General features: G+C 43.4%; 1 protein-coding gene across 2 annotated transcripts; it reads left to right on the top strand.

The window, feature by feature from the left end:
* Positions 1 to 5,272: 5,272 nt before the first annotated feature.
* ccdc124 (coiled-coil domain containing 124) lies at positions 5,273 to 12,308 on the top strand. Of its 2 annotated transcripts, none has more exons than XM_066644055.1 (5): positions 5,273 to 5,399; positions 7,004 to 7,170; positions 10,000 to 10,186; positions 10,804 to 10,903; positions 11,243 to 12,307. In XM_066644055.1, the coding sequence occupies exons 2-5, from the start codon at positions 7,012 to 7,014 to the stop codon at positions 11,442 to 11,444; spliced, it is 648 nt and encodes a 215-aa protein (XP_066500152.1). In that variant the 5' UTR covers positions 5,273 to 5,399; positions 7,004 to 7,011; the 3' UTR covers positions 11,445 to 12,307. The 2 variants fall into 2 exon arrangements, with proteins under 2 accessions (XP_066500152.1, XP_066500153.1); XM_066644056.1 differs by lacking the exon at positions 5,273 to 5,399 and adding an exon at positions 5,473 to 5,576 and having other exon boundaries at positions 11,243 to 12,308.
* The last annotated feature ends 521 nt before the right edge of the window (positions 12,309 to 12,829 follow it).

Raw genomic sequence — 12,829 nt, 5'->3', positions numbered from 1 at the left:
TTTTTAGAGTGTGACATTAGATATATTTGATGTCTGTGTATGAACCATGTAGTTTAAGCCCTAAAATAAAACACAACCCCAAAAACAGTATCTCTTTAAAATGATCCTCTCTCATTCATAGACAGAGCCTTAGCCCAGGGCCAGCTGTCCTCCAGAGGGCACGGGTTTGTGGGTCTACATTCAAGTATAATTCACTTGTCCATTGCAAGTGTGAATGTGTCAGGGTGGAGAGTGTAACTGTCACGGTTTATCCGTCTGGTTTATCCCGTGTAGTGATCTGTGCTCAGACCGGTTTCTCAACCTCAGGAACGTCAGTGCCACCATGATGCCCTTAAAGAATGTGAACTTGTAAAACCAGCTGGAAATAACTAACAGGTCTCAAGCTGCTGGAAAGGTGCCTTTATTTCTCTTGCATTTTTCATTTAACACACAGCGATAGGGGAGTGTGTGCAGTGTGTGTGACACTAGGGAAACATCTGGGTTCAATCCGGATTTAAAGAATAAATAAGGTCTGGTTCTAATGTTTGATTGCTTCTGGATACTGGTTCATCCCAGAGGTAGTGGATGGATCACCATGACTACAGAGACCACAGTTCTACTGTTCCACAGTCTGACGCTGGGGGAACTCTGGGTGGATGCTTGGCATTGGGTCGTGGCGACTTTAAGCTCAAGCCTCCCCAGAGTGCCCTATTATAGTACATTATTCTGTAGAGATTGTCTCACTGTGTCTGAAATGGGTGCAGCGTAAACCTGTGGAAAATATTTCGGTGCTAAAGGGTTAACAAACGACCCGATGTTATTTGTTTTCAGAAAGAGCTGGTGGTGAAGTCACAGAGAATTCAGCACGGACACATTTTTATTCTTAGGGCTCCATCTAGAGTCAGCAGAGCTAAGTTTATTCCCACATTAACACATAACCCACACACACAAGCACTGCACCATTGTACATTAAAGGGCCAGTATCCCACAAATGGTCTGTATTTATAGCCATTTGTCACAGGATCAATGCTCCACATTATTCACTGCTGTTACTTAAAAGGGATGTCTATGAATGTGGGGAAACACTGTTCTTTCTGGTTGTTTACATTCAGAAGCTAAGCATGTTTTAAGGTGGAGTGGTGTGTGTGAGTAAGAAGCACCTATCTTTTAAGGTGGAGCAGTGTATGTGAGTGAGAAGCACCTATCTTTTAAGGTGGAGCAGTGTATTTGAGTAAGAAGCAACTGTATCTTTTAAGGTGGAGCGGTGTGTGTGAGTGCGAAGCGACTGTATCTTTTAATGTGGAGCGGTGTGTGTGAGTAAGAAGCGACTGTATCTTTTAAGGTGGAGCGGTGTGTGTGAGTGAGAAGCGACTGTATCATTTAAGGAGAAGCGGTGTGTGTGAGTAAGAAGTGACTGTATCTTTTAAGGTGGAGCGGTGTGTGTGAGTGCGAAGCGACTGTATCTTTTAATGTGGAGCGGTGTGTGTGAGTAAGAAGTGACTGTATCTTTTAAGGTGGAGCGGTGTGTGTGAGTGAGAAGCGACTGTATCATTTAAGGAGAAGCGGTGTGTGTGAGTAAGAAGTGACTGTATCTTTTAAGGTGGAGCGGTGTGTGTGAGTGCGAAGCGACTGTATCTTTTAATGTGGAGCGGTGTGTGTGAGTAAGAAGCGGCTATCTTTTAAGGTGGAGCGGTGTGTGTGAGTAAGAAGCGACTGTATCTTTTAATGTGGAGCGGTGTGTGTGAGTAAGAAGCGGCTATCTTTTAAGGTGGAGCGGTGTGTGTGAGTAAGAAGCGACTGTATCTTTTAAGGTGGAGCGGTGTGTGTGAGTAAGAAGCGACTGTATCTTTTAATGTGGAGCGGTGTGTGTGAGTAAGAAGCGGCTATCTTTTAAGGTGGAGCGGTGTGTGTGAGTAAGAAGCGACTGTATCTTTTAAGGTGGAGCGGTGTGTGTGAGTGCGAAGCGACTGTATCTTTTAATGTGGAGCGGTGTGTGTGAGTAAGAAGCGACTGTATCTTTTAAGGTGGAGCGGTGTGTGTGAGTGAGAAGCGACTGTATCATTTAAGGAGAAGCGGTGTGTGTGAGTAAGAAGTGACTGTATCTTTTAAGGTGGAGCGGTGTGTGTGAGTGAGAAGCGACTGTATCATTTAAGGAGAAGCGGTGTGTGTGAGTAAGAAGTGACTGTATCTTTTAATGTGGAGCGGTGTGTGTGAGTAAGAAGTGACTGTATCTTTTAAGGTGGAGCGGTGTGTGTGAGTGAGAAGCGACTGTATCATTTAAGGAGAAGCGGTGTGTGTGAGTAAGAAGTGACTGTATCTTTTAATGTGGAGCGGTGTGTGTGAGTAAGAAGTGACTGTATCTTTTAATGTGGAGCGGTGTGTGTGAGTAAGAAGCGACTGTATCTTTTAAGGTGGAGCGGTGTGTGTGAGTGAGAAGCGACTGTATCATTTAAGGAGAAGCGGTGTGTGTGAGTAAGAAGTGACTGTATCTTTTAATGTGGAGCGGTGTGTGTGAGTAAGAAGTGACTGTATCTTTTAAGGTGGAGCGGTGTGTGTGAGTGAGAAGCGACTGTATCATTTAAGGAGAAGCGGTGTGTGTGAGTAAGAAGTGACTGTATCTTTTAATGTGGAGCGGTGTGTGTGAGTAAGAAGTGACTGTATCTTTTAATGTGGAGCGGTGTGTGTGAGTAAGAAGCGACTGTATCTTTTAAGGTGGAGCGGTGTGTGTGAGTAAGAAGTGACTGTATCTTTTAAGGTGGAGCGGTGTGTGTGAGTAAGAAGCGACTGTATCTTTTAAGGTGGAGCGGTGTGTGTGAGTGAGAAGCGACTGTATCATTTAAGGAGAAGCGGTGTGTGTGAGTAAGAAGTGACTGTATCTTTTAATGTGGAGCGGTGTGTGTGAGTAAGAAGTGACTGTATCTTTTAATGTGGAGCGGTGTGTGTGAGTAAGAAGTGACTGTATCTTTTAATGTGGAGCGGTGTGTGTAAGAAGCGACTGCATCTTTTAAGGTGGAGCGGTGTGTGTGAGTGAGAAGCGACTGTATCTTTTAAGGTGGGGCGGTGTGTGTGAGTAAGAAGCGACTGTATCTTTTAAGGTGGAGCGGTGTGTGTGAGTAAGAAGCGACTGTATCTTTTAAGGTGGAGCGGTGTGTGTGAGTAAGAAGCGACTGTATCTTTTAAGGTGGAGCGGTGAGTGTGAGTAAGAAGCGACTGTATCTTTTAAGGTGGAGCGGTGTGTGTGAGTGAGAAGCGACTGTATCTTTTAAGGTGGGGCGGTGTGTGTGAGTAAGAAGCGACTGTATCTTTTAAGGTGGAGCGGTGTGTGTGAGTAAGAAGCGACTGTATCTTTTAAGGTGGAGCGGTGTGTGTGAGTAAAAAGCGAATGAATCTTGTTGGTGTCTGAAATGTAAATTGTCTGTAAGTGTTTAATCACTGTTTGAATTCCCACAGAAACTCATGTATAACTCAAGCTTTTAGTTTTGTAGCACTGTCACTAATGCAGTTAGCCATCTCTGAAGTTGGGAGACATTTCCACCTTAAGTGATCTGACACAGCAACAATAAGTCAGTGTCAGATGGAGTTTCTCTGCCAGACACTTTGTTTTTTTACCCATTTACAGACACTGGGGCTTCGTAAACACATTAGAGCGGTTTCCAGAGCAAACCGGCGTTCTGAACAGGGCTGTTTACACAGGGGGAGAACACTGCTGTGGGGCTCGTGGGGTTTGGACCAAAGCAGGTCACAGACATTTCACTAAGAATCAGAACAGTGTTCCACCTCAGTGCAGCTTTCAATACAATTGATCATACTATTCTGCTAGAAAGATTAAAAAACATGGTTGGAATAACAGGAACAGCCCTATCATGGTTTAAGTCTTACCTCACAGATCACTATCAGTTTGTAAAAGTAAATAATGTTTCTTCTATTCATACAAAAATGAGATTTGGAGTTCCCCAAGGCTCCATTTTAGGACCTTTACTATTCATATTATACATGCTGCCACTGGGCAGAGTTATTAGCAGGCATGGCATTACCTTCCACAGTTATGCAGATGACACACAGTTATACATATCAGCCAAACCAGACGACAAACCAACACTAAAGAAAATGGAGGACTGTGTTAAAGAAGTGAAGCATTGGATGTCATACAATTTCCTTCTGCTAAACAGCGACAAAACCGTGGTTCTCCTTCTAGGTCCAAAACCTGCTATAAATAAGGTATCAGACTTAATACATAATTTTGACTTCCCTGTTCTCCCGAGCTCATCAGCTAAAAATCTGGGTGTTATAATTGATTCAGATCTATCATTTGATCAGCATATAGGTAACATTACAAGAACAGCTTTCCTACATCTTCGGAACCTCGCTAAGTTCAGAAACTCCTTATCCCTCCCAGATGCAGAAAAATTAGTTCACGCTTTTATTTCATCAAGATTAGATCATTGCAATGCACTTTTATCAGGATGCTCCAGCAGAAACTTGAGTAAACTCCAGTTAATTCAAAATGCTGCAGCCAGGGTCCTCACTAAAACTAGAAAATTTGATCATATCAGCCCAGTCTTATCGGCCCTTCACTGGCTTCCAGTTAAATTCCGTATCGATTACAAAATTATTTTACTCACGTATAAATCCCTACACGGTCTCGCCCCTGAATACTTGCGAGACCTCATCACACACTATGAACCACCAAGATTACTCAGATCTCAGGGCGCCGGCCTCTTACGAGTACCCAGAATTCATAAGACTTCAGCGGGGGGGAAAGCCTTCTCCTACAAAGCCCCTCAGCTCTGGAACAATCTTCCAGCTAGTGTTCAGGACGTAGACACAGTCACTATGTTTAAGTCTAGGCTCAAAACACACTTGTTCAGTTTAGCCTTTGGCAACTAACCTCTGTCTAGTGTAAGGTTATCGTATCAGGAACTCATGGACATGGCGAATCAGGGCAAACCTGGATGATGTGCTCACAATTTCTGGTTTCCCTTCTCCCAGTCTGTTACAGTCAGATCCGTCTCTACACTAATGAAAATATTCACATGCTCTTATTCTCTGCTGCACTCAACTAAACTAACTGCTTCCCTTTTACTGTTTTACTGTTTTCTGAGAGAATGGTGGCCCACTGATGGAAGATTGTTTGCTGGATTCTCCTGCGGCCCAGACCAGACCAGACCAGCTGCTCACCTTATTATTATTATTATTATGTAGCATAATGACACTTCATTGGTGAGTCATGTAGCTGAATAAACCTTCAAAGACTACATTCTGGAAGTGTAGAGACTCTGAGGAAGTGTTTGGATCTCATTTATCAACACAGAGGCCAGTGTAATTCCACCACCCAATCAGCAGGTGGCGACTGCTGCGTTAAACACGTCCAGCAGCAGCAGGAGGAGAATCGGCGAGCAGCGGCTCTGGAGCTGTGTCAGGTCGGTAAAACCTCCTCTAAAACCACTTTAAACATTAAATAAATGTTTAAAATCCCGGTGTAATGTCGGAGAGGGTTTACTCTCACTTTAGCTGCGATTAAAATCGCGCTAAACCCGGTGGAGTTTAAAATATACATTGATTTGTTCGGGCAAGAGCTGGTCGCCAAACAACTGGCGGTAAACCGTGTTAATATTTATTACGAAAATATCAGATGAAAGCGATTAAACTCAAGCCCACTCTCTCTGTGTTATCTATATGTATCTGCGACTATATTCTGAAATTACTGACAGATACTTTAACTTGTACGAGCCTGAATTTAGCTTCTCAATGTTGAATGTTCCGTTCCACCTTAAACGGTGAATGTAAGTGCTGCGCTTTTTAAGGTGGAATGGAAAATTCAAATTAGAAATTGTACCAGACGGCGTCCAGCTCGTCTGAAAGTTATTAGATGGAGCTCCCTTCAGCGCCTGTGCAGAGAGACACTGGAGGAATTGTGTAATTGTGTGAGGATCTGTAAACGCAGTGTATTGTGGGTATCCTCTCTCCTGTGGGTATGTCAGGCGCCAATATGAAACCTAGTGCACTACATAGTGAACAAGGCACTGTTTTACACACAGCACAAGCTATAGATGACTCTCTGAGTGAATAAACACAGCCTCTCTCTCCACGAAGCGGACCGGCCCGAGCCTCCCTGTGTTTACAGTACATCTGTACAGTTCTCCTCCCACGGTTAAGAAGCTGTTGTAACACGGCAGGTCGTTATTGTTCTCCTGGAAGCGTGTTGAGACCTAGTGCCGTTGTATTAGATGCTAGATCTGAATTTTGAACTCAAACAATGAGAAAAGTGTCCAACACACCTTGAGTCACACTGAAAATACAGATGCAGCATTTTACCGTTTTTATTGCTTGCAATTTTCTTTCCAAATCAGATACAGGTAATTTCCTGATTTACATTTCCCCGTTTCAGAAGGAGAACCTCCACAGACCGTCTGGTTCTCTGGTCTTTACCCAGAACCCCATTGAAGATGATAAAACACTCGTCCAATGACCCGTCCAACTCCACTGCGCCATAACACTTTATTTCAGGCTCTTAGCTCTTTCTGGAGCTTCTTTATCTCCACTCGCCCACTGATGCCCTCGCGCTTCCTGAAGAACCCACTGTTTGGTTCCGGAGAACTTTTCTGGTTCCAGAACTTTAGAGTATGGTGCAAATGTCTGATTAGAACTATTTTAATTATAATAAAATACTTGTTTTCGTCATTTAAAATGATTTATTAGGCGTCTAAATTTATTATTATATTAAAGTAATTTAAATTTTACAATTAAAATTATTAAATAATTTACCTTCTTAATAAATTTGGTGCTTGTGTAACATCCTGTATGTTATTTATAAAGCAGATGCTGTGTTGAGTTACTCCTGTAATATTTATGATCCCCACTTTCCAAAGGGAACAATAATTCCATCAGGATGCGGCTTAAAACAGAAAACACTTTGAGTGTGTTTGTTAATGCTTGTATTTAATAAGTCTCTGTTTTTCGAGGTGGTGTCTGTAAAGGAACCGGGCCGTGGTGAGTGTGTTTGAGTGTTTATCTCTGTCTGTAGGCTCAGTGATGCCGAAGAAGTTCCAGGGGGAGAATTCAAAGTCCGCGGTGGCGAGGGCGAGGAAGGCGGAGGCCAAAGCTGTTGCTGATGCTCGGAAACAGCAGGAACTGGAGGATGCTCTGTGGCAGGAGAACGATAAACACGTCCTGAAGAAGGAGCAGAGGAAGGTGAGACGGCAGAGCAGTAGCAGTCTGAGACAACTCTCTGGTCCGACTCTAGAGGGAGCTCTCTGACTGAAAAGAGTTGGTTACAGGGAGAAAGTGGGATGTTTACATTAATAAATGACACAATTAAGGGAATAATACAGAAATACAGTGGGTTTTTAGAATACTGGCCCTTTAAGGAACAGCAGTGAATACAGGAACAAATGGCAATAAATAGTGTGTTGGGTATTGGCCCTATAATGCAGAGTGATAGTCAGAGAAAGAGGGTGGGTGTGTGTGTGTTGGGGCGGGGGGGTGGTATGTAATCAGATTTGTGCCAAAAAGGATCGCACAAAAAAATTCATCTCAAACGTAAAACTTATCATTTTCAAACAAAATATCCAGCTCTGACCTTTGTGCTCCATGGCTTTAGCTCTGAGTTCTGCGCCTGATTCCTGAGTTTTGCGAGCAGTTTTGGCACAAAGCTCTCGCGTGGGCGGGACTTCTCAGTGGTGCCTTCCCATTGGCTAATGAGTTTTTGAGTGACAAAGGCATTCGTTGCAGCTCAGTAGTGGAGAGACAGGAAAGATTTCAACATTGTGAGTAATTTTACACAAACACGAATTCTCTTTGTACTTTACTGTTTAAAAACTATGAAATACCTGCAAACTCCGAAAATCAATGTAGATATTGAGGTAATGTTCTGTCTAAAACAAAACATTAAAGATTTTACTGTGAAAACAAACCTGTTTGTCTCTCGTTACCAGATACTGATCCGAGGTAAATGCACACCGATGTCTATTTACTCAGGTGAAACAGAATAAATGAGCGTTTATTTGTAAAATATTTTTTATGAGCGCTTGATTTTCTGTTCAGAATCCTATCGTGTACTAACAGAGAGGGTCTTCCCTTTCCCTTTCAATGTTAGACGGTTTAAATGCTCAAATTTTATTTTGAAGGTCACAGTTAATCTGTTTTTAACTGTTTGTTACAGGAGGAGGTCTCAGAGAAAAGAGAGACATCACAGACAAGAGTGTTCCTGCTCCTTTAATGACTACAAATTTAATAAAGTTGTATCAAACTGTCATTTTTGGATTTTGAGAGGAAATATGAAGAATTAATAAATCATTAATCATTATTAACCATAATGAATTATTAATAATAACGATGATTATTAATACTAATATTTATAAACAAGAAGTCAAAATGTTCTAACACTATACAGTTCAAGCAAAAGAACTATCTGTTTAAATATTATGAAAGAGGAAATTATATCAGAGCTATTCAGCTACACGCGTAAATGTGTTATATTTTGCAAAAGCGGAATCCCAAAGCCGAATACAAACGCTTCCTGCACTCAGAGTCGTGAACAACGTTCAGAGCACTGAGTTGTCACTCAAAAACTCATTAGCCTATGGGGAGGCACCACTGAAGTCACGCCCACGCGAGAGCTTTGTGCCAAAGCTTCTTGCAGAACTCAGGGATCAGGCGCACAAAACTCAGAGAGCATGCGCAGAACTCAGAGCTCACGCACTAAAACCATGGAGCACAAAGGTCAGAGCTATATTGTTTGAAAATTATAAGTTTTATGTTTGAGATGATTCTTTTTGGCACAAATCTGATTCCATGGGGGGGAGTGGGGGTCGACCGGCAGTGAAAAGAGGGATATGTGCTGTATTGATGTTTTAATGTGGGAATAAAGGGAAGGCAGTGTAAATGCACTTAGCTCTGCTGACTCTAGATGACGCCCTAAGGCTGATAGATCTGTCTGTGCTGAATACTCTGTGACCTCTGGGGGGTGCTGCACACTGTTTAGCACTGTCCTCTGTGTGTGAGAGAGACAGAGAGGGTGGTCTTTACTGTGTGCTGTTCTTTGAGGATTCCCTTTTATCTCAGCGCTCCGTCGTGATTGGACTATTTATAGATTTTTGAGAACTTTGATTGGTTCCGTGTCAGAACTTCACTGTGATTGGACAGTAGGGGGTGATATAGCTTCTACTGACTTGTTTAAAGAGTCAACACAGTTATGTTTTGGTGTCATTCCAGCTTAAACCTTACTGAATTTAAGTTGTGGATCTTTAGGGGAAGTTGTAGCGCCCCTCCTGGTCAGTGATTGGCATTGCAGCTGGTTTAACCACATTGTTTAATTAAAAAAGTGGTGAAGAGTAGGATCAGGTAACAGCTCAACACCAATAGCATCACACCTGCTCACTCAATAATACATCACAGAGAGAGAGAGAGAGAGAGGGAGGGAGGGAGGCGACAGAGAGGGAGAGTGAGGACAGAAATAAATGAGAGAGAGAGAGAAATACGTGGACACACTCGGACCTTGGCAGCAGAGCCAGTGTTCCAGTCCGACTGATATTCACTCGTCCCTAACGCTGTTCTACCAGCTGAACACACTCTGTGGAGAAAAATAACAGCTGATCCACGCCAACAACAAAGAACCTAATGGTTCTCGTGTGTCTCTCCTTTGCCCCTTTCTCACACGTGCAGTAATCCAGGAATGTTCTGGAGTTTTCCAGGAGGATCTGTGTGTGTTAACATTGTTCCCGGACCTTAACCGGACTTTATCCTCCCCGCGCCCTGGTAAAGACAAGGCTGAGTCAGCGCAAGTGAAAATGGAGCCGGAAATGTTCCGTAGTTTCTCCTGCACGCGCTGCACAGGCTCCGCCCCCTCGCCTAAAGCACGTGTTTCATTTCCCGCTGAAAGAGCGCGTCTCACCCAGAAAATCTCCCGCTGTGGGCTGCTTGTCCGGGATCTGGTAACTGTACAGGATGGGAAGGTGTGACTGGAGGTTCCTCTGTGTGTGTGTGTGTGTGTGTATATATAACAAGTGTGTAACTGTGCAGGATGAGAAGGAGAAGAAGCGCCTGGAGGTCCTGGAGAGGAAGAGGGAGAACCAGCGGCTGCTGGACGAGGAGAGCTCAAGGATAAAGGGGAAGCTGCAGAAGGAACCGAGCGGGAAAGTGACCCGAGCTCAGATCGAGGAGAACCTGCAGAAGGAGCAGCTGGAGAAGGAGCTGCCCAAGGAGAAAGGTCAGAGTGGGCAGAGTCTAATATAGAAACTCCCTACGGAAACCCACCCACAGTTCATTCAGCACAAACACAACCAAGCAACAATCTGTTCCCAAACTGTGACACACACCGTCTGGGCCAAAAAAAAATAAACAGAGAGAGTAAACAAGTAAACAAACCAACTATTTGATAGTAAACAAATGTAACTACCAGATTTTGTAATGTGGACTGGAGAGTAACTCAACTGTTAAACGGTACATATATAATAATTATCTAAATGATAATGAGCCGCTCGCTGTTCACCCCGACCCCGAGTGCACAGCAGTGTTCTCCCCCTGTGTAAACAGCCTCTGTTCAGAACGCCCGCTTTCAGCACCTGTTCCTTTAAATGATAATGAGCCGCTCACTGTTCACCCCGACCCCGAGCGCACAGCAGTGAGGAGCAGAAGCTCTGGTTTTTAGCCGTTTTCACTCTGTTCTCTTTCTTCTCCATTCTCGTTTTCTCCGTTTTTACCCAGTGCTCTTATTTCTCTGCGCTCGTTGTGTGTTTTGCTGCGTTTAACCTCATCTTTGTGGTGTTACACACTTCAATGAATTTCCTTTTTTCATGTTTGTCTTCTTCTCCCTTGTCTTTTCAGAGAAGACTCACCTGGACACTCCTCTGGAGGAGAACATTAACCGGATTGTTCCTGAAGAAGGCTCAGCCCGAACCATTGAGGACGCCATTGCAGTGCTCAGGTTCTTTAATTATATTAATACAAACGTTAGAACGCTACAGAGTGTTTTTTCCATGTCACAATAAAGGCGTTATCACCCCCTGCACTTTCTATTCTCTCAGTAAACGGACTCATTTATATCACTTTAACTTCCATAACACACAAAAAGACTCAGTAATCTTTGCATGTTTACCTTTATCTTCAAACATATTAGGTTTATTAGTTAATTTATAATAATACATTTATACAACGCTTTCCAAGACTGTAAGCTCTAAAGCTCCCACATCTGTTATTGATGCAAAGGGGAAACTGTGACTGGATTTTCTTTTTAATAAAGAGCTGTTTTCTGTCTGTTTTCCAGCACTAAGGAGGACACGGACCGCCATCCTGAGAGACGCATGAAGGCAGCGTTCGTGGCCTATGAGGAAGCCAACATGCCTCGCCTTAAAACCGAAAACCCAAACATGCGTCTGTCCCAGCTCAAACAGCAGCTGAAGAAGGAGTGGTCGAAGAGTCCAGAGAACCCCCTGAACCAGCGCTTCGTAGCCTACAACACCAAGTGAAAGGGAGGGTGAACAGCCTAAAGACTGGCGCGTCACGTGGGGTGCAGAGGAAATGTGAAAATAAAGAATAAACCCACAAGCAGCGCTCATTTACACAGATTTAAGTTAATTAAAGCATTCTGCATCCTCAGATCTGCTTTGGAACGCCTGATTTAACAGAACTCAGCGCCGAGGTTCAGCCTAACGTGCCACATTCGGATCCACAGTCTTTGTTGTATTATTATTATTCTTTAGGGTTTTTTTTGTTGTTGTTTTTTTTTGTGTTTGCAGAAATGAATGCAGTGAACAGAAGTAACACTTATAACGATGTTTTCGAGTTTGCTGAGGAGTTGGAGTCATGCCCATGTAAGGAATTCTGGGGCTGTGCTGGAGGCCCATATAAGATCACACCCAACACTCCTTATATGGGCATGACTCCAGCTGCAGAAAGATGGCTGCTGTGTGGTGAGGGTGCACTTACAGAAGTGCTGTGTATGATTTTAAAGACTTTGGAGCTCTGGAATGAGTTTCTGTTGCAGTAAAGCACTGAAAGGCATTGTATTGTGGTGGGTGAAGGTTTCTGTGTGTGTTCTTTGCATCGCAAGTGGTTTTCCGTCACTAAAGAGTCATGTGTGCTCATGATAACTCGGAGAAAGTCTGGATAAACTTATGAACCCCATTCCCAAAAGTGTTGGGACGCTGTGCGTAATATAAATGGAAAAATAAAATGCAACGATGAGCAAATCATTTAAACCCAAAATTTATTTGACAAAGGTACAAGACAACATTTGAAACATTAGAAAAATAGTTGCCCGTTTTGAATCTGAGCCAGTAACAACTTCCACAAACTTGGGACAGGAAGCAAAACTGGTGAAATTATGTGATGCTACAAAAGGGGGGGGGGGGGGGGGATAAATGGTAAATTGTCAGGAGGCGAGTGACTGGGTTTAAAGAGTGTCTCAGAGCGGCTGAATCTTCAGAAGTAAATATGTCCCACTGTGAAAGACTGCATTGGCAAGCAGTGAAATAATTCAAGAATAAAGTTTCTCAATTTAAATCAGTAAACAACCTGGAAATTTCCTCTTGTACGGCACCTATAGTCATTAAAAACAGACAGGTTTCTGTAGTGGAAATCACTTCCTAAAACCACTCTTGGTAAATTTGAATTCATATTATATTTTTTAAAATCATAGACTGTGTCCTGCAGGGTAAAGAGGAGAGGGACAGGCTTTTTATGAACACAGTTCAAAAGCCATCATCCTATGATGGTGTGTGATTGGGTGGGGGGGAGTGTGTGTGTGTGTGGTGGGGGCATGATGCACAGGGTGTGGGGGGGCGGAGTGTTAGTGCAGAGGGTGTGGGGGGGCGGAGTGTTAGTGCACAGGGTGTGTGTGTGGGGGGGGGGG

The sequence above is a fragment of the Hoplias malabaricus genome, chromosome 14 (genome assembly GCF_029633855.1).
Source record: "Hoplias malabaricus isolate fHopMal1 chromosome 14, fHopMal1.hap1, whole genome shotgun sequence".
Classification (NCBI taxonomy): domain Eukaryota; kingdom Metazoa; phylum Chordata; class Actinopteri; order Characiformes; family Erythrinidae; genus Hoplias; species Hoplias malabaricus.
This window is presented reverse-complemented; position numbering and strand designations above follow the sequence as displayed.

Excerpts from the sequence above, each read along its gene's own strand:
- ccdc124 (XM_066644056.1), top strand. The coding sequence starts at position 7,012 with ATGCCGAAGAAGTTCCAGGGGGAGAATTCAAAGTCCGCGGTGGCGAGG. Across the intron at positions 10,187-10,803 it reads GGAGCTGCCCAAGGAGAAAG|AGAAGACTCACCTGGACACT; the intron begins GTCAGAGTGGGC and ends TTGTCTTTTCAG. Across the intron at positions 10,904-11,242 it reads GACGCCATTGCAGTGCTCAG|CACTAAGGAGGACACGGACC; the intron begins GTTCTTTAATTA and ends TCTGTTTTCCAG.